Source organism: Heteronotia binoei, chromosome 5 (assembly GCF_032191835.1).
Source record: "Heteronotia binoei isolate CCM8104 ecotype False Entrance Well chromosome 5, APGP_CSIRO_Hbin_v1, whole genome shotgun sequence".
NCBI lineage: Eukaryota > Metazoa > Chordata > Lepidosauria > Squamata > Gekkonidae > Heteronotia > Heteronotia binoei.
Window position 1 is genome coordinate 110,199,471 of NC_083227.1, and position 21,193 is coordinate 110,220,663.

Below are 21,193 nucleotides of genomic sequence, written 5' to 3' on the forward strand. Positions count from 1 at the left end.
CAGTCAAAGTAGGTCATGCTGACCTTAATAAGATTAGTGATTTAACTCAGACTACAGCAACTTCATGTGTTCATGTTTCTCTTTGTTTGGACTATAACCCTAAGGGTTGGTTGTGCACTTTTTATTCTACTTTTTAAATTTTCAGTTTTTATATTGCGCAGCACCTTTTTAAAGTGCAAAAGTAATAACAATATCTACTCCTTTTTTCCCTACCTTTCTAGCTGGGTTTCCATACTGGATGTTGAGTGTGTCCATGGCCCTCACAATGGTCAGTATGGACTGCAAAGTATTGTTGTAGATTATGGAGATAAACTTCAAGCACTCCTCTAAGGAGTAACCATCCTGATGGATAATTCTGTGGAAGTTAAGAGGAGGAAATGAGTCCAGAACCACATGAAGCTGTCCAGAGGGTTATATCTAGATCCTGTCAGCAACCAAAAGGGGGATTACAAGGGGAAATATAATTTGGGGGGCCATGGAATCAGGCAAGTCATATGATTTGTTTTCCAATTTTGTTTGGCTTTTTTTTAAAAAGTGCATGTTTAAAATGTCTTAGGTTTATCCTTAGGACATGTGTCAGGCATCCATGAGAGCCCTACAATGACTGTAGCAACAGCCAAGACTGTTCAGAAAGTACCCAACTTCTGCATTACCAGTCTCCCATACAGGAGTGCCATAGAGCAAAGCAGTTGCTCAGTGAAAAAAATCCTACTGCCATTGGCACTCTTTGAAAGCTGCTACAGGAATGGCTAGGAATTGTTGCCTATGCAAAAACTTACTTCATTTGCTTGACAATGGTGCTTTTGCCTGATTCTCCAGCCCCTGTTAGAACAAAAAACAATGGAAAAGGAAAAGATTATTCTGTATCAGTCTCAGAAAGCTAAATCCATCAATGGCACAATATGCACACATTGGGAAATCACCCCTTCAGTAACTTACCAAATCTACATTAAAACGTGTAAGTATGTGAGTTCCTGATAATGCCTAAATTCTCTGATATCCTTCCCTTTGCCTCCAACAGGAATGTTTTATGGTACTGATGGAACGGTACATGTATTGCATGTTGAGGGTTCCAGCTTCAGTCACAGCAATCTCCTGGTTAAAGAGATCAACTTGGAGAATACCTGAGACCCAAAACTAGCTTATGTGATCCAATGTCTTGCTAAGACCGTAATTAGTGAATTATCTAATGTTTTTTCTTGATTAGATCTGAAGTATTAGAACATCTACTAATACTAATTATATTTCATCTCATACTGCTTGTATTTTACGTGTCCTTGACTCTACTGTTTTCTGCTCATTCTCTTACATTCTGCCAGTGAGGATTCATGCTAAGTGTTGTCCAACATTTCTGAAAAACTGGGTTCTAATCTGCAAAACTTTATACTGGAATAATTTTTTTTGTTATTCTTTATAGTGCCACATGGCTACTTGATGAGCTATTGGTATAATGCTACTTCTATCCTTCATATTATCCCTTCTATTAGTACTGCATTTTAAGGGCAATCACTATCTAAATACACTTCAATGTAATGGTTTCATGCATGACCTTGTAGCTTTTCTACCTTGATCAGCTTCATCTAAAGCTTTAGATCTCGACATGACTTGTTATGAAATGTTCATTGCTTCACTCAGGTGTTGAGAATTGTCTGGATAAGGAAGATGAGTTTGGGAAAGATGTTCTTTGAGCTCAAAGCTCTGCTCAGCTTTTTCTTTTCAGGTTACATGACCGGAGATAAGTAACATAAAGAAAATAAAGTTTTCAAACTTATTACAGTTTACACATTAAAACATGCCTTGAACCCCTTCATGTTCTTCCTTTGACTATTCTTAAAACACACAAAGTAACTTCTTTCCTGACCCATTCCCATGGCTTATGGTAGCTAAGAGCAAACTTCCCTCTAGAATAGAGATCGACACACTTTTTTAAAATTAGCTCATTTTCTATTTAAAATCTCAAATCTGTTGCACTAAATTCTTTATTGCAACTCTTGCGTTTGAGGCACTGCATTTCTGAATACCAGTTCCAGGGCGAAGCAACAGGGGGCTTCAGCGCTTGAGCCCTGCTTGTAGGTTTTCCTGGAACATCTGGTGAGACACTGTGGGAAACAGGATGCTGGACTAGAGGGACCATTGGTCCAATCCAGCACAGCTGCTGTTACATTCTTACAACTACTTTTTAAAGGTTAATTTAGTTCAGTTGCGTTTCCAAGGGAAACACATTTGCCTGTAGTTTTTTCTCCATTCAATCGGGATGAATGACACTGCTGACTAAAAGTATTGTCTTAGTGGTAAAGAAGAGGAGACAGCACCTGTGTTTTGTATACTGTTAAAATGTTTGCTTGCATAGTGGACACAGGGAGGCCTTTTGCAACCCAAGAAAGTAGGTACTGGGGGGCAAATAACGAGCCCTGTTTATACCCCTGTCAGCAGCAAGGGTTTTACTTGCACTCAAAAAGCAGTTGCGTCCCATTCAAATCTGAAATGAATGTTAAAAACAGCTCTTATTTAGTTATTTATTTAAAGACAGGAAAGGAGATAATAATGGGGAGCTGAAAATAAGACCGTGATACACAGAGCCGTGATACAATCTCTTCCCCCTCCATCTTTTCCCAAGAGAACCAGTCAAGACTCTTTTTCCATAGTTGCCAGGCAACACTTCAGTGAAGCTCTCCAGAAATGTGTTTTTATCCTCCACCCTAGATGGCAGTGTTTCTAAACTTGACACTTCTTAAATACTTATATATAATAATAAAAAACAGGGCGGGGGGCAGGATCCTCAGTTATTTACACAAGGCTGCCTAATTATAAGTAAAGAAAGAAGGTAAGGCTTATTTTTAATTGAAGAGCTAAACCTTCTTGCCCAGAAACTTAAGCCTCTTTGTTCCAGTGTTTGAAGCATTTACTTAAAGTATTTATATTCCTTTTCTGCTAATCAGGATTCAAAATCAATGACAGTGACTTTTGTGGACCCTGAAATTTCATTCTTTTCTGATGTGAGAAAATATTAAAATAGACTCTGAAAATTAATTTTTCCTTCTGATTTCTAGATCTCTCTAGAAAAGATCCTTGCCATGTACATAACTGCTGAGTCACTCTCTCCTTGCTGGCTTTCTGAATTCTAAGACAGACAGCTAGGTACCAGAATAACAAACAGAACTAAATTATTATATTTATATTATATTATTATAAATTGATAATAGTTTCTCATTTTAGATCAGGTATAAGAGCTAAATTAAAGAATGGGTTGTTTGCAGTCCTAGTTTTCCTCAGTCAGGGTCCAGACACTCATTTCAGTTGCAGAGCTGGGTCTTGTCTGTTTTTGCAGCAAGTGAGTTTTGGAATATTACTCTGACACCAAAGCTTTGGTATAAAATGGATTAAGACTACTCACTTTTGTGGGTGAGATCTGGATCATAGATAGTTTAGGGGCATACTTCACAGAGAAATGACAGTGTGGACATTCTTAGATGTGAAGACATCACAGGTGAGGATGACAGATTGAAGACTACTACTATCTTTTTTTCCATTGTTGTGCAAAGGGCGCACAGAGTTTTGGCCAGTCGTGCCAACCAACCATCTACAGTGATGCGGTAGAGGGGAGCTAGAACTATTGCAGTAATGCCCCTGTGGGCTTCCCAGTGCTGCTGGGGAGAAAGCCCTTGTTTGTTTTACTGTTTATACCTGCCTTTCTCCTCGATGATGACCCAAATCAGCTTATATTGTTCTCATCTTCTCCAGTTTAAACTCACAACAGCCCTATGAGGAAGGTTAGGCTGCCCAAAGTCCACCCAGCAAGTTTCCATGGCAAGTGGAGGTTTGAACCTGAATCTCCCAGGTCCTAGATTTGATACTCTAACCACGTTCAGTCTGCTGGAACACGGAGGTGGGGTGACAGTACTGGGGGCTATAGAAAGGTATGGATGACTGAACCAGGAACATCTTATTCTCGCTTAATTTCATGCTCACTACTCTTGTGTTCCTGAGGCCCTTAGCTAATGGTTATACACTTGCAAGGTTAATGGTCTCATCCTAGGCAGAGTAACACCCTTCTAAGCCTATTTTTGCATCTCTCTCTCTCACACAGTAGGTATTATCAGAATCTTCCAAAAACAGGAGTTAACATAGCAGCACAATTGTAACTCTAAGCAGGCAGCTACTTAGCAGACAGCTGCTAGCCATAGGTAGGTTTTCTAGCTGAACTGTGCCAAGGATGCAAGAGACCTTCAGTTCAAAACCAAGATAAGCACTAAAGAAAGGAGGCAGGCTTCCTGTTCAGTGGTTACGTAACTATATTGAATTTGCATCAGGTATCCCTCCTACCTTCCAGCTCTGTAAATCTAATTATAAAAAGTAGCAGAGTAAGTAATCTACTGTTAGAACTGCTGGAAATATGAATTACAGTATCCAGCAAAAATATCAGCTTAAACGAGTAGAAGAAGAAAGGGGTCTAAAATGCACAGTACCTCTGTTTAAGAAAAACAATATAAGAATCCAGACATGAATACCCGACATGAAGCACCTTTAACTCTAGTCCCAGGCATCAAGATCTTTACTGATACAGCTAGAAATCCCTCTTTCTATTGTCTCATATGCGTGCATATTTCTTCCCTGTCAGAAGACTAGAGCAGAAGCTGCTTTCCAGGAAGCTTGTCCAACAACAACGGCTATAAATCTGGGCAGGCTCCACTTGGTCTTTCTGGGCCACCATCACACTAAAGACTTTCTCTGTTTCAGCCATGATTTAACATATATCTTTACCCTCAGTCAAATATTCCCCATTCACAACAGAAGGCTAAGTATGTGCTATAGGGGATGCCAGGCACAGAATAGCAGCATAGTGACAACCTGGGTGTGATGCTGGGGGGCTCACCAAGAAGCAATAGCTTGACAGTCCTGGCATCCTCTGCATCTTCCTTCAGCTTCTTGTCCAGTTCACGGGAACGTTTTGCCTCAGCACTAGCACCTGTCCCCATTGTTACTCCAGCTTTTGTTGTAGTTGTTGCTCAGCAAGCAAAGGGAGACCCCAGGGAGACCCTGACTGCTTCTGTTTTGTCCCTCAGGCAGTGAGCACCTCCTTGATCTTGCTCCCTTGAGATGTTTGAGGATCAGATGGCACTCCTTCCCCTTTCCAGTACCAGCCACGTTCTAACTTAGGGTAATGTGCCACCACTGGGAATCCAATGTTCAGTGGTGCCCGATGTGAAACAAAGGCAGGTGAGCAAGAGCCAGGCATAATGCACTCAGGGGGCCTCTCTTTTACTGACATGCCTTGCTCAGCATTTTAAAGCCTTGAGATTAAGCCCATCAAATCCCCCAACATGCTAAACTAATCAGTTTCCATCTAATTTCAACCTGGAGGAAACAACATTGGTTTTAAAGTATCACTGTATTTACTCTTGCACATGCATGTCTATGTGAGCTGCCCTGAGCCCACTTGGGCGAGGAGGGTGGGATACAAATGGAATAAAATAAATAAATAAAGCATATTATAAAGCATTCCCTACAGCCAAGGTACATGTCTCCCTCAATGCTGTTTGGAGGAAAGCAGCCAGTGGCAAGGTTGAAGAAGACCTTTATTCACCAGACTCACCCTGTGAATAGTTTTTATCTCAGTGTGAAGGAGAACAATAGCCCAACATGAAGAAGTTTGTCATATATCAAATCACCTGGACAAGGCATGGAATACAAGGGGTACAATCTGAATTAGATAGGGAAGCTAATTTATAGCCGCCCTGTGGCACAGAGTGGTAAAGCAGCAGAACTTGCAGTACTGTGGTCTGAACTCTCTGCTCATGACCTGAGTTCGATTCTGGTGGAAGCTAGATTCAGGTGGCCTGCCCAAGGTTGATTCAGCCTTCCATCCTTCCAAAGTCGGTAAAACGAGTACCCAGTTTGCTGGGGGGGGGGGGAGTGTAAAAGTCGAAAATGGCTGGTGCTTGCACAGGGGATCTTTCCTTTCATACAGCCTTTTTATTTACAAGGTAAAAGGCATTCTATAAGTTAGTTTAAGATTTGCAAATGGGGAGATGGGAATGACAGAAAATGACTAGTCCACTGGTTGTACAATGAGTTCATGACAAATGAGTGCAGTCAAGTCCTGCATATCCACTCCCAAATATTTATTTTAGCCTGTTTTTACCTATCTGAACTCATAGCATCTGGGATGATAGATTTGCTTGTAGGAAAGGCACAGATGCCTTTATATGAAATAAAAGCTATCAAGAGCCATTTCAGATACTGGGTTGAGAGTTCTGTCTCACTTCCTTATCTCTTACATCTCACATATAACCTGGTTGTTGTTGTTAGTTAATTTATTTAATTTATACCCCACCCTATCCCAGGTTAGCATTTTCCTTTTCCATCCTGTGCTGGGGAATGAAAAACTGAGCCTCCTCCTCTGTTCCTTTTTTCCAGCTTGCACTACTGTGCTTCCCAGCCAGTGGGTACAGCCAAAGTATTACCTCAGCAGGATCTGGCATCTGTCTAACTGAGAACAGCTGCTGAAAAATGGATTGGCACCTGTTAAATGGAATAGAACACCTAATTCTGATTCCTGTTTTAGTAGGAAATCTCAGGTAAAGGTAGATAGAGCTCTTCATTATGTCAGATTGAGCATTCTCCAGAAAAGCATAGTAAATGATAGAAACAAGGACTTCTGAGTTAATTTGCATTTGTACACTCCGACTTCAAGAAAGTGAAAGATTTGTCTGGAATCTTGCCCTCTCCAATGTAGGGACAGATGCCTGGCCTGGTGGTAAAGAGAAGTATTTTCTCTACCCTTCAAGCAATAATGTGATATTCTGCCACCAGAGGGGGAACAATCACTACAAATGTTCCTTTTGCAGAAGACCTTGTAGAAGGACCAGTACAGCTCCAGCTAGCTCAAAATAAAGATTCTAAAGGTGCATTCATTATTCTACAACTCCCTCACAAAAAGTCGTAAATTAACATTATTCCTGCACTTTATGTTTCCATATAATTTAAGACATTTTAAAAAATATCTATCACAACCAAACGTGTCCTGAGAACAGGGGGAAGTATAAATCAGGGCTCCCACCTTGGAACCTGGGGATGCCCAGTGCCTGCCATACACCTTCCCTGACACCTGCCAAGTGTTTTTAGAAAGTGGGCAGGGCAAGGTGAGGCTTTGACCAGCAAGGCTTCTGATTGACCACTGGAGACCTGATTGGCAGATTTTTTAAAAAGTCACTTCAGCAGCAGCCACCACAGCACAAGAGAAGCACAAGTCTGTTCATGATCCCTGCCCCCACATCCACACACACTTCATCTCCATGTCAAGAAAAGTTTCACCTGCTATTTTCTGGCTGCATAGATCCTCTGTTCAATAAAACTCCATGACAGAAGCTGCAATTCAAGATGGCTAAAACACTTTCCTGCTTGCGAGTTTATTTTTATACGTTCTTATCAAGCCCCTCAACTGAGAGCTTTTGAGGCGAATCTCATCTCTCAGATAAGTCTTTTGACAACAGAGAGTACAAGGACACACATTATTGAGTCTGAAAGCAATTAGAATTCATTATTTTCCATATGTCCCCACCAACTTATGGTGAGTTTATAGTTTGCGAGAAGTTATTTGAAACTGGCATTTTCTAAGTCCAGGAGCTTCCTGGGCATTGTAAGCCCTTTGTGGAAACAAATCTCAGTATTCCTTTTTTTTGAAAAGGTTTGTGATCATATCTGTGTTTAGAATGATTAGGGTCCCAATAAAAATTACTGCAGCTACAGAGATCATGAGGTCCAGAGACTGCTTGAAAATTGACAGAGGAAGAACATGCCCTGGGCCAGCAGTGCAGAACATGAGGGCGTCCTTGCTTTAACACACACATCACATCCCCTTCCCCAGCCCAGACCCTGCCAGGGGAGGGCAGGAAAGGAAATGAGACCATGACCCTGATTTCTGTTTCTCTGTGTGTTTGCTTAACCGGCTGCCTCAGCACTCCCCTAGAGAGGCAGAGTTCTCTCTCTTTATGAAACCACTATAGAACAAGGAGCCTTTGTCTGTGGATAACAGGGCAAGGAGGGCACTGCCAGGCCTCAGAAATCCAACACCTGCCCCCTCCCCTCCTTCCTGACCTGACTCCTCATAAACCAGAAAGAGCAGGAAATCATTTACCTGGTTGCTTCATAAAAAAGGGACTGATGGGCCTGTAAACTAAGGGATAACCAACTGCAGGCATGCAATGTCACAGCTGCCAACACTAGGTCTTAGTTGCTGTAGCTAGCTCCCTCTTGTAGGAAGAAGCTAGAACTAGATTAACTGGAGCTTCACAATACCAGAAGGCACTCTGACACAATGAAGATGAAAAAAACCCCTTTGCTTTATTTATTTTAACTTTTCTGTGACTGTAAATTGCCTGGGATATTTCTTTTCCCCACAGGCCACACAAAAGACCATGTGTATCTGTGTGTGTGTACACAGCAGAAGTTGTACAGCAGAATCTGCATAGGAATATCTCTGGTATCTGATGAAGAGAGCTTTGATTTATAAAAGCTTATATTCTGAAAAACTTTGTTGGTCTCTGTGGTGCTACTCCACGCAACTTTAGTTCTGCTACTGCAGACTAACAAAGCTACCCACCTTAATCTATCAGTATATAAGGAGATACAACTTGATTTTAAGTTTTAAATTGAGTTTAAGGTTATAGGGTTGCCAGCCTCCAGGTGGGGCCTAGAGATCTCTTCCTTTTACAACTGATCTCCGGTTGACAGAGATCAGCTCCCCTGGAGAACATGGCTGCTTTGAAGAGTGGACTCTGGCAATGTACCATGTAAGGTCCCAACCCTCCCCAAGCCTTGCCCTCTCCCAGATCCATCCCCAAAGTCTCCAGGTATTTTCCAACCCAGACCTGGCAACCTTATTTTATATTGCTATATCAGCTCTGGGTGTCAACCCCTCTTCCCCAGTGCTTTTTCCTTAACCAAGGCCATCTCAGCCTGGGAGCCTAAACCTGTGCAGAATTCGACAGCAGTGCAAGGTCCCAGTTAGCCATGACCATGCTGGTAGGTTGGCCATCCTCCTGGTGGGGCCTGGAGATCTGTCAGAATTGCAAATGATTTCCAGATAGGGTTGCCAGTCTCCAGGTGGTGGTGGGGATCTGAAGCAGCAATTCCGTGTATATATCCATCTCAAGCATGCTTCTAAAAGCTATGTTTCCTTTTACATAAGTGTATTTTGATATGTTAAAGCTATAAATTTTGTAATTACAGTGGTTGTGAGTTACGATAGCTTTTAGACAGTTTGATGCAGATATATACATGGAAGTGCAGCTTTGGATCCCTGCCATTCCTATCCCTGTCTCACTTTGGTTGCCTAACCTCCAGGTGGTGGCTGGAGGCCTCTCGCTGTTACAATTGATCTCCAGGTGACAGAGGATTGGTTCACCTGCAGAAAATGGCCACTTTGGAAGTTGGATTGTATGACATTAAAACCCAGCTGAAGCCCCTCCCCTCCACAAATCTAGGGTTGCCAATCCCCAGGTAGGGGCAGGGGATCCCCCAGTTTAGAGGCCCTCCTCCTGCTTCAGGGTCATCAGAAACCAGGGTGGGGGGAGAGAAATGTCTGCTGGGCACTCTATTATACCCTGTGGAGACCAATTCTCATAAGGAATAATGGAGAATTGATCTGTGGGTATCTGGAGCTCTGGGTGGGCTGTTTTTTGAGATAGAGGCACCACATTTTCAGCATAGCATCTGGAGCCTCTCCTCAAAACATTCCCCAATTTTCAAAAAGATTAGGCCTAGAGGTCCAATTCTACGAGCCCCAAAATAAGGTGCCCCTATCCTTCATTATTTCCAAACAGAAGGAAGGCATTTAAAAGGCACACAGTCCATTTAAATATGACTGCCAGAACTCCCTTTGGTGTCCAATCATTCTTGTTACACCCTTGCTCCTGGCTCCACCCCCAAAGTCCCCAGATATTTCTTGAATTGGACTTGGCAACCCTATCCAAACCCCAGCCTCTTCAGGCTCCATCCTTAAATATCCAGGTATTTCCCAACTCAGAGTTGTCAGCCCTCTTTCCAGGCAATTGAGAACAGTTCCACTGGAGAAAATGGGTGCTTTGGACGGTAGATTCTATGGCCATGTATCCCGCTGAGGTCCCCCCCCCCTCCCCAGGCTCCACCCCTAAAATCTCCAGGTATTTCCCAACCCAGAGCTGGCAACTCTACATGTTGGAGAAGCAACAGCATGTGAGCAATTTTATTAATGTGAATGAACAGGGCATGTTTATTCTATTTGAACTCTAGAGGGAGCTATCATATGTTGTTATGATAGACCCCAGTCACTCCCCAATTCACAGGCAGATTTTTCTGCCAAAAGCTTTTCGTTTCCCTCAGTGACTGAGTCACCATCAAGTAGTGTGTATTCTTTTTCTTTGACTTAAGCAACCAAACTGTCCCACCCTGATACAGATATTTGTTCAGGCTTCTGACCCAGCTGAGGAACCTGACGGAAATTCAGGAGCTGCCTTGTTTTTAAACCCTTTTTAAATTGCACCTGGGGCAGAGTAACTTTCAAAACAGAATAAAGATTTTATTTCACTGGCAGGGAAATAAGTATATGTATGTATGTATCAGAGAAGTCAAGGATTAGAAACTCTTGAGGTAAAACCTTTTCCCATGTATAGAACTGAAACTTATACATACATACAAGAGAGAGTTGTAGCTTCTTTTCAGAGGTTTCTAGTACTTTTCAGCAAGAGGTACTTTTTTCAGTATACTTTAGCAATAGCACAAGATCTTAATAGTGCTCCCTGGATAATAGTTATTTTATAGGATTTCTAGATTTCTTCCCTTAAAAAATTACAGTTTCCCACTAACTCTTGAGTTGTCTAAAGCTTATTCCCCTTTACCACAAACCAAAGTTCAGAGTAGTTCTAATGCTCTAAGGACAAAGGAGTGTCTTCTGTCTGTAGAAGAACCTTTCTGGCTAACTGTGTCAGAACACTGGGTGCATTCACACTGCACTAAACAGAGGCAGCCCTGTCCACTAGCCAGCTCTAGGTGGCTACCTAGGGCAAGGGCCAGAGGGCACTGGATTGGGCCTTCCCCGCCTGCCTCCAGAGCAATTGATACTACCTGGAAGGAGAGGCCCCTGGTAGCTGGGAAGAGGCCGTGCACCGCTCAGTTTCCTCCACAGTGCCTGTCCCCTTTCACCGCTCCCACGGGCAAATCTGAAGGGGGGGGAGGGCATGCTTGCCAGTGTGGCAAAGCAGAGAGAGGCTGTGTGCTGCCTGACTGCTGTTGCTCCAGTTGAACATATGAACATATGAAGCTGCCTTATACTGAATCAGACCTTTGGTCCATCAAAGTCAGTATTGTCTTCTCAGACTGGCAGTGGCTCTCCAGGGTCTCAAGCTGAGGTTTTTCACACCTATTTGCCTGGACCCTTTTTTGGAGATGCCAGGGATTGAACCTGGGACCTTCTGCTTCCCAAGCAGATGCTCTACCACTGAGCCACCGTTCCTCCCCAGTTCCGCAAGGTGGAATGACAGCGAGCAAGGGCATACAGCCTCTCTGCGCTGCCACGTGCCTTCCCCTCCCTCCAGCTTTACCTGTGGGGGTGGGAGGTGCTCAGTGTGCCAGACACCCTAGGGTTGCCCCTGACACTAATGTGTTTTGCAACTGGATTTTTGCTGTTCCTACATAGTAAAAATCCTGTTGCAAAACACATTATTTAGTGTAGTGTGAATGCACTGCTTTTCCAACTCTGCTAACAGGACAGAAATGTCAGCCCTTCGTGGTATTCTCTCTAACCCCAGCCTGGTTCCACAAATAATGTCATGTGTAGAGATGCCAAGTATGGGTTGAGAAACTTGTGGGAATTTGGAGGGATCCTGGACAGGGCAAAGTTAGGGAAAGGGAGGGAGTTCAGCAGGGATATGCCATTAGAGGTTAGAGTCCATCCTCTGAAGCAGCTGTTTTCCCCAGTGAAATTGATCTCTGTAGTCTGGAAATCTGCTGTAATCCTGGGAGAATTCCAGTCCACACCTGGAGGTTGGCAGCCCTATGTGGCCAGTATGAGGCACTAAAGAATGACTGGCCCACTGAATGAGATTCATGGCTCAAATGGGAATTCAACACCAGGATTCCCTGGCATGTCTGACATTCAAACAACTATATCACACCAACTAAATTTAATGCACTATAACAGGGGTGGCCAACGGTAGCTCTCCAGATGTTTTTTGCCTAAAGCATGGCTGGGGCTGATGGGAGTTGTAGGCAAAAAACATCTGGAGAGCTACCATTGGCCACCCCTGCACTATAAGAGTGGGATCAGAAAAGTGCCTAAAAATCCAAATTGTTGACAAGATTGTACAAGGAAGAAGGTGTGATAGTATTTTAATCACAAACATTTGTAAGTCTAATTTAGAGAACTATTCTGAGTAATCCAGAGAATGGGTTGAAATCTTCAAATGAACTAAAGGAATGCAAGAAAGCCCCAGTCCTAATGAAGGGGCATTTTTGAAGAGTTGGAATCAAGGTGAAAGAGTCTCAAGTTTTCAAAAACAAAGCCAGTGTTTATTAGCTTGTTCTATCCACAGGAATTTCACAGTACAGGCGCGAAGTGACTCTGCGCTTGATTTTGTCACAAGGAGCTACCTGTCAGATGCTCCAGTTCCCTGGTTTTGTTACATTTTGATTTACAGCTATTTACAATAGAAAGTACACACGCATCACCCAAACTGGCAAAGGAAGGGAGCCTACAAGCAAGAATGATAGTGAACAGGTTGGACCCACAACTTATAAACGTGGTTAACCAAACAATGTTTGGTTCCAGAGACCAAAGGACACAGAGCAGACTTTTTCTGTACTGAGACTGTCCCTCGCAGTGCAGACAATAGGCAGCAAGGAACAAGAAATAGCCTAGTTTTCACCCTTGCTCATCTAGGCTACATGTATAAGGTAGTTTGATGGTGTGGTCTTTGTACACACTGTCTTTGTAATCACAATCCCAAGTTGTTGTTGTTTTTTTGTTACCAGCAATGTTAAAGGAACCCCAGTCAAGCAATTCACAGGCCACTGCAATGGGAGATGTTCAACAACAGTAAATCACAGTAACTTCACAAATAGAAGCCATGTGAAGTATTCCAAACTGGAAATTGGGCAAGAATTTGGAGGAAAATGTAGAAGTCATGCCCATACCAGTGAAACCAGCTTGAAGGAAAAGCTGAAGAGAAAAAGGGAACCAAATGTTTTGCTATAGCAGAAAGTGGAAGGAAAACACAGACCAAGGGATGGGGTGGTGTATTCAAGGGACTACTATATCTGGAGCTTGATTAAACCTGTCTTGGTTTTCTTTTTGACTTGGAAACCCTCCTTCATACTCCCAGGTGTCTGCATTTGCTGTGGTTACCCAGGAGTAAAGAACATGCACAGTGGACAAACTCAGAAGCACTCTGTTCTTTATTTCCTACATACCTGTCATCCACCTTGACAAGCCTGGCTTACATAAAGCCTGGTTATATCCTTTACCATATTCTACTTCTTTGCATTGTATACAAAATACTTTTCATGAGTTGCCCAAGCTTGCTAGAGTCCATGCACACAAGTAAGCATGCAAATAAATCCCACTTTCTGTGAAGGCTTTTCCATGCTTCAGCGCTGACACTTATCCTCTTACACTGTTCCAAAACACAGACATGAACCATAATTCCTTCTGCATTTTCCAAAAGAAATTAATTTCAAGAACATCTGTTGAGCAAATTCTTACCTGTACAATGGGATTCATAAACCCTACACCACACCCAAACAATGTTATTGTATTCTTGATTTTAATGTTGTGTGGCATAGCAATGTGCTGTCCTTTCTTACCACAATGAAAAATGGAGTGTGTGTGTGTGGGGGGGGGGTACTGAACAGTGATGAAAATGCCATAAGATCCTTTACAGAGGCATACAGATATTTGAGACCTGACTGACCCATCTTTCCTAGGCTTGTACTGCATAGTTTGGTGCTAATGGATTGAAGATCTACAATTGCAGTGAGCAAATTAATATAAATTATAATAAATAACCAGGTAAGGAAACTGAGGCACTGCGTCATCCATAGGCCAGCAGAGAAGCCAAGTGTTCTGATGGCTATCCAGCTGATATCTAAACCCGTTCAATTCCCATGCCATCTTTGACCTCGAAAGTTTCTGGTGCATGCACTATGGGAGAGTAGCTTTGGTTAATATGTACATTACATCTCCCTGGCATAACACATTTGGATGAGGCCCTCACACATGGGCCCTGAGCCATCAGGCAAAGTGGCCTAGCAAAGCTGGGTTCCTAGGATCATAGTCATATTCACAAAATGATACATACAGCCACCCTTGGGTCTTATCTATTGTCATGGTTCATCTACTACCCTTATATAGAGACTTTCGAAGAATGCACTTCTTGTAGAAGCATGCTACCCATGCTGCAAAGACTGAATCATTAACAACCACAACACTGCTCTTCAACTTCCTACTGGTGGTATTCGCTTGCTCCAGTGTAGGAGCACCATAGATGATATGTGCATATCCATGATATTTCCTTCTCCCTTAAATTCGTCCAGCTCATTACATAGTGTAGCCCCCCATTAACTTGACACTGGATAGTCCCCTCATAGACTCCTTTGAACCAGAGAAATGTATGGAGGAAATGAAAAGATGTTAAAGTTTTTGTAGGCATAGCAGGAGTTCATGAGTGCCTCTGGTGGGAGTGCTGGCAGGGGTATGAGACTCCCTGTGTCTCACAGGGCTCTAATCTTCAATCTGCTTGGTGTGTCACAGCAGCCTTTATTTTTACCAAGTAGGAACGCTTTCAATGATGGTAGCACAAAAATCCCAGTTTACGCATGATGACTTAGGCTGGAAGGCTTCTAATCAGCCATTCAGGAGTCACAGGTTCCATGAAAGAAGGTTTTGTTCCACAAAGCTAGCAAGGCACAGGCCTTATTATTAGTTTCTCTGGCTATCCCTGCCCCTCCCCTTTCCCATGTGTGCTTTGGGCTGGCGTGTAAAAGATGTCCCCTTCTCCTTAATCCCCCCACAAGAGGGTTTTTTTTTTTTTTACAGTACTGAAGATAAAAAGGGGGAAGGAAGAGCAAGCTGCCAGAGAGGACGCCTCCAAGCTCCTCGCTGCATCGCCCAAAGATTATGTACAACCTACAAATAAATACTGTCTTGAGGGGGAGCACGGCATGTTTGTGTAGATATATATATATATATTTATATATATATATATATTTATAGATATTTTAATATTAAAATGGGGGGAAATAAAGCACTGTCATTACAAAGTCCCTTGGTCTGTTTCATGTATGCTGATCTGTATCTGGTTGGTGGTTCCGGCGATTCCGCGGCTTCTTCTGGTCATGCAACTCCTTGGCTTTGAGGCCAGCCAGAGTCTCCTTGTGGCTGGAGGCCACGTGCCGCCAGTAGCCCTGGCAGTACTGGTTGATGAGTCCCATCTCAGGCTGGGTAAGCAGCTGCACCAGATCATGGTAGTGGGAGCTGAAGGTGCCTGGCAGGCCAGCTCGCATGGCTGCCGCGGAAGGAACAGGAGCTTCTGACTGGAAAAGCACAGCATGGATGGTTTCACTACTCAATACATGTAGCTGCACTTTGGCCACTGTGTGCTTGAAGTTGTTTTCAGTGGCTGTGCAGGAATACAGGCCTCCATCTGAGAGCTGCAAGGACCGCAATAGCAGCCCCTGATCTGTCCTCAGCACCCGTCCTTCAGTGCGCAGCTAGAAGAAAGGCCAGAGAGGCACAATTACCACAGTGAAGACATTAGACATGTGAGATGAAACGGAGCACACTCACTGTCAGTGACTCTTCTGGCCCTCACCCACCTTGCTCCTCTGTTCCCTCTTGCTGTTTCCTGTTATTCCTAGGCTCCACCCATTAAGTCTCTGTCCTGAATAGTAGCCATTCTGGCGAACTGATGCAGCCTCAGGATCTGATATATGATTATGATTTAGGTCAGCTGATTTGGCAGGGATGCTGAGAGCCACTACAGGCCCTGTCTCCCCCGCCCCCCGCCCGATAAAATTTTATTCTGCCCTCTTTCCCCCAGACCCAAATGGTTAATATGTACATTAACATATCTGCATCATAAAAACAAGACTTGCTGAGCTCCACGCCCACCATCACTGGCCAGGTGACCAGGGCCCTGAAATTTTATCTGATTAGCCCCTCCTCTGTGAGGGCCTTGACAAAAAAGAAGACGACTGCAGATTTATACCCTGCCCTTCTCTCTGAGTCAGAGACAGAGTGGCTTACAATTTCCTATATCTTCTCCCCCCACAACAGATACCCTGTGAGGTGTGTAGGGCTAAGAGGGCTCTCCCAGCAGCTGTCCTTTCAAGGACAACTTCTGCCAGAGCTATGGCTAACCCAAGGTCATTCCAGCAGGTGCAAGTGGAGGAGTGGGGAATCAAACCCGGTTCTCCAAGATAAGAGTCTGCACACTTAACCACTACACCAAACTGGCTCTGATTCTTTCTTGGGCTGCTCAGTTCCTGTGTTTTCATGACACCTGAGCTTTTCCTGGGCCATGTTTTGTGTGTGCTAGCTCAGGAAGTGCACAGTTCCCTGAAGCCTTAAAATCCAGCCTTGAGGGCTTTTCCTTATTTCCTGCCAGTGTACTGTTGCCAGGTTCAAAGTAGATAAACTTTGCAGGGGGCAGAAAAAAACTACATAATTTTTTTTAATAACAAAATCTGCATCATTGGAGTAGGAGATTTATTACTCTTTTCTTCTTAAGGTGTTACCAACCACTGTAACTTTCCTGTGGCCTTCTCTCCCCTCTCTCCAAACTCCACACAGGGAATCCCAGCCCTGTCTGTGTGCTGCTCACACCTCTTTCCTTCGGTCACTGTTGTCCTTCTGGAGCAGCCATTTGATGGAGGCCTGAGGAGAGCGTGGCTGGCACTCCAGGAAGGCTGTGCTTCCCTCCACCCCATACTGGACAGCTTCTACTGTGTTCTTGCTGGCTGTAGGCGGGAAGAGAGCATATGGACACCAAATTAAAATGTCTTACAGGGATGTTCAACACTTATTGAGCAATATATTCCTAGCAGCGCCTACTCCTTTGCTATCACTGCCAAATTTATCCAGCCATCTCCCACAATGGGATGATCTATCAACCCATCCTTCAGCATATATGTTCTTAGGGTGCTTCCCAGTCACTGGGTTTTTGTATAATCTGCTTTACAAAAGTATACATAGCGGCACTGGAAAACAATCTGCCACCGCTTGTGTCCATTGAATAATGTTCTTACTGAAAAACGTGTACTTCGTTAAAGAGATAAAGTCAAAGGGTAGCCATGTGGGTCAACCCCAGTAGCATGCTAGAGACCAACAAGATCTTCAAGTAGGCTTGTCAGGTCTTACCTGGCTGCTGGCAGGAGACTTTTTTCATGTGCACAGAAGTGACATCATCACACTGGGCACATTGCGTGTGGGATTCTAGTATTGGATAAAAACTATGACATCATAGAGTTTTTTATCCAAATGCTAGAGTGTCCTGCATGCGACATGCCCAGCATGATGATGTCACTGCTAGGTGATGTCTTCACATTGGGAACGTCGCACAATGATGGAGATCTTCGGGGGTGGGGCTTCCCCCACCGGTCATCTCTGTGCAAGTGGGTTGGAGGCCCTGAAATCAGGGGAACCCCTGCCACGGGTAGGGGAATGGGAACTCTATCTTCAGGATATAAAGTTTCAAGAATCAAAGCTTCATCAGATATGTGAAAAAAGGGGATTTGACACTAAAAAATGTATGCCCTGAAAATCCTATCAGTGCTACTGGACTAAAATCTGTCTAAAATAGCTTGTTGAAACTTTGCTAAATATCTGCTAATTTTTATTAACAGAAACTCAATCTGACTACTGGGGGGGCAGATTTTTGCATACATGCAGGCACACAAACAAACATATAGGAGTGTGTATGTGTGCATGGGTTAAATTGGATTAATTTTTTCTGACGTTCCAGAAATGTTTGGGATTGTAAAAGAACTAAATGCATTGAAAGATACAAAAATGCTTGACTGGATGGGTCCTAATGCTTCATTCATGCTCCTTGATTGCTTGCATTCATCCATCCTCTTTCCATCTCCTTGCCCTGTTTATCCCAGGCACACAGCCCACTTCCCATTACATCCATGGCTATCCGTACTGTCCCAAACAATCCAAACTGTGCACAAAGGATAAATAACTAAATCTTTGGAAACTGATTTTAAATATGGTGCTATGTTTACTATTCCAGATAATTTGTTTTTTAAGCAACTTGTATTGTTGGCAAATAGTGATGTTGGTTACAGGAAGAAACATGAAGGGCATCAGGAGGACACAACAAGATGTCATAAGGTAGAGAAAAGAAAAAAGTTTTCTTAATATAGCTACACAATTGTGACATCTAGAAACTTGAAATTTTATGTCCAAAAGGAAGCCAAGGCTCTTGACAATTGACATTTTGCTGAATATGCAAATTTCTTCATGTGTGGAAATGCAGAAGACAACTCATCTTTGGTGTATTTATTAATCAAAGTATCCAACCCTCTCTTGGCTTCCATTTGATCTTTCAATAAAGCCACAATGAGAGGAAATGCAGTCCTAGAACCAATTTGCAGACATGGGGCTAGGAGAAGCAGATCTAGTTGCTCATCAAGATCTTCAGTTCTGTGGTCAAGGAGCAATATCATTTTCTGTTTTCTATGCTGGAGGTGAGGCACTCACCATTGGCATTGAAGCCCCTGCACTGACGGATAGGGTTGCCATGCCGGACATCCTGACGTCTGCTCCGCCTGTGGTGAGAAAAAAAAAAGTTTGGAAAATCAGTAGGTATCTTATTTTTTCCCTTCCTCTGGTTCTGTAGTAGAACACCTTGCCATTGACAGCAGTAACAAAGTAATGAGTCTTTGCAGGTTCTATAACCCCCTATAACCCATTTAGTTAACTGCCTTTCAGAACTGTCTGCAGGTAGTATATCCTGGAGTAATGTCAAACCCGTAACAGCAGTTTCAAGCCCTCTACAAGATTCCTTCCTTCCTATGGTGTATTGTATACATTACAATGGAACATTCTGCCTCCCCCCTCTGATATTTGTGTGAGTTGGTTCTCATTAACCCCTGGAGAAATCAGAAATCTTATGTGATTTTGGGCTGTGGGTGGCTTGCTGGCCTTTTGACTGCGGGGCGGGGGGCGGGCAGCCAAGGAGAGCCCCAGGTCAATGAGGCCAGACCAAGCAGGCCTTGCTCATCCGGGGCTCTCTTTTCTAGCATCAGGTTACTTTTGGCTGGGGTGGTGGTGGCATATGCTAGTGAGTTATGCTGATGAGCTCCACCACCTATTTTTTCTACAAAATGATGCCTGTCTCTGCTGTGTGAATCTAAGAGCAGGAACTTGAGTGAGTACCATATTCTTGACCTGCAACAAAAGGGACCATTACAGCTGTCAAGAATCTCTTCAGTAAGGCCTGAGCTACACAAGGAGAATGAAGCAGGGATGAGGTGGTAAACAGACTATAGACCAGGTATGTCCAACAGGTAGATCGCGATCTACCAATAGATCGTGGAGGGGTCAGAGGTAAATCACCAGCCCCACTTGGTCTCATTGTTTGCTGGACAGGTGTTTGGGGTTTTTTGATGATTGTTTGGTGTGGTGGTATTTGATTATTGGTGCCAGTATGATGAATTCTTATTTTTACTTTTAGAACTGCATGTGTGGTTTTGGCATCATCCAGAGGTCTTCAGTTCCTGTTGATCTTTAATACTTTGGGACAGGGACAGCTTTGGACCAGATTCAGCCAGTGTTAACTTAGCACCCCAGTATAACGAAGATGAGTGCAGCTGCTATCAGTAAAAATTACTCATGGAACAAGGCACCTCTTGAAAACGAAATTGTAACCCTTAAAAATGACATTTTCTCAAGACCCGTGCTGAGCAAGAATCATTTTGGAAGCTAGTGCCTAGAGACAAATTTCCCAGCTTGAGAAGATGCAGTGAAGCTGTACACTCCTGTTTCGGTTCAACCTATTTGTGTAAATCTGCGTTTTCCCATCTGAAAATGACAACGAGTACACAGTGCTCCAACATGACAGATGAACATCTCCAGGATTCTCTGGGACTGGTCCTCACGCAATAGTCACCCAACTTCAAAAAGCTGGTGGATGAAATGCAGGCTCAGACGTCTCACTAATTAGCAAGAGTAAAGTTTTAAAGATTGCGCAAGATCAGCCTGGATCAATACTTGACCTACATTTAACACAAATTACTCAATAAAAGTTAAAGAAAGTTATTAAGACAGTTAAAGAAAGTTATAACAATAAAAATTTAAGAAAAACTGTTCGCAGTTCTTTCTGGATCTTTGTCTCTCTGTTTTGTTTTTGCTTACCAGTAAATGACAGAAGGTGCATTGTAAATGGGGGGGGGGGGGCTGTGGAACCCAACTTTGGTGGGTTAAAGTCTAATTCAAAACAAATTTAAAACTTAATTTTCATGGTGGTAGATCACCAGCACTTTTGTCCAGAAAAAACAGATCACGACCTGTTCAAAGTTGGACATGCCTGCTATAAACTATACTACTTCAGACTGTAGATGGAGATCACATTTTTTAAAGCTTACAGCAAAAAGAAAATTAGTCCTACAGGGAGAAAGATTATAGTCCAGCCCTTTGCTTGCTGTGCTGGTTTTCTATCTGCAAGCAGTTTCTAACATAAGGAGAAATCAAAACACATTTCTTCTGCCAGTTCATTCTGCTGCATGTATAACCAGGCTTATTTCCTGTCCACACAGAATAAATCCTTGTTAGACCACCTCAGAATACTACTTCTGTTCAGCTAGTTTCTCAGAATTTTCCCAATATCAAATACAGTTATGTCAGCCCAAAAGCTGACTTCTAGAAATAACCCCACAGTGACTCCTGTAAGACCTTCCCTGAGCAGTCTCAACAAATAGCCTTGTATTGGAGTGAAAACCCAATTCTGCCAATCTTGTGTAGCCTCATAGTACCTCTTGGAGGAAGCAGAGTATCTGGAGCAGGACTTGCCATCCCAGGCACAGTAGGGGTCCCTGGCCAGGCAGCAGTCAGCGCAGGCTTCCCCATATGCATCACAGCGATGAAGAGCCAAGTGTGTCACCCCAATGGCTGAAGACACATAGAGCTGTTGCTGTTGGGGCAAAAAAGATATTC

General features: G+C 43.3%; 1 protein-coding gene across 2 annotated transcripts in view; it reads right to left on the bottom strand.

The window, feature by feature from the left end:
• Window positions 1–13,413: 13,413 nt before the first annotated feature.
• SEMA3F (semaphorin 3F) overlaps window positions 13,414–21,193 on the bottom strand; it is a 209,646-nt gene continuing 201,866 nt past the window's right edge. For both annotated transcript variants that reach the window (XM_060240061.1, XM_060240060.1), the window contains 4 exons: window positions 21,013–21,170; window positions 18,740–18,807; window positions 16,859–16,992; window positions 13,414–15,744 (listed from right to left, as the gene is read on the bottom strand). In XM_060240061.1, the coding sequence (XP_060096044.1) occupies window positions 15,310–15,744; window positions 16,859–16,992; window positions 18,740–18,807; window positions 21,013–21,170 (795 nt within the window). In that variant the 3' untranslated portion in view covers window positions 13,414–15,309. The remainder of the gene's footprint in view (window positions 15,745–16,858; window positions 16,993–18,739; window positions 18,808–21,012; window positions 21,171–21,193) is intronic.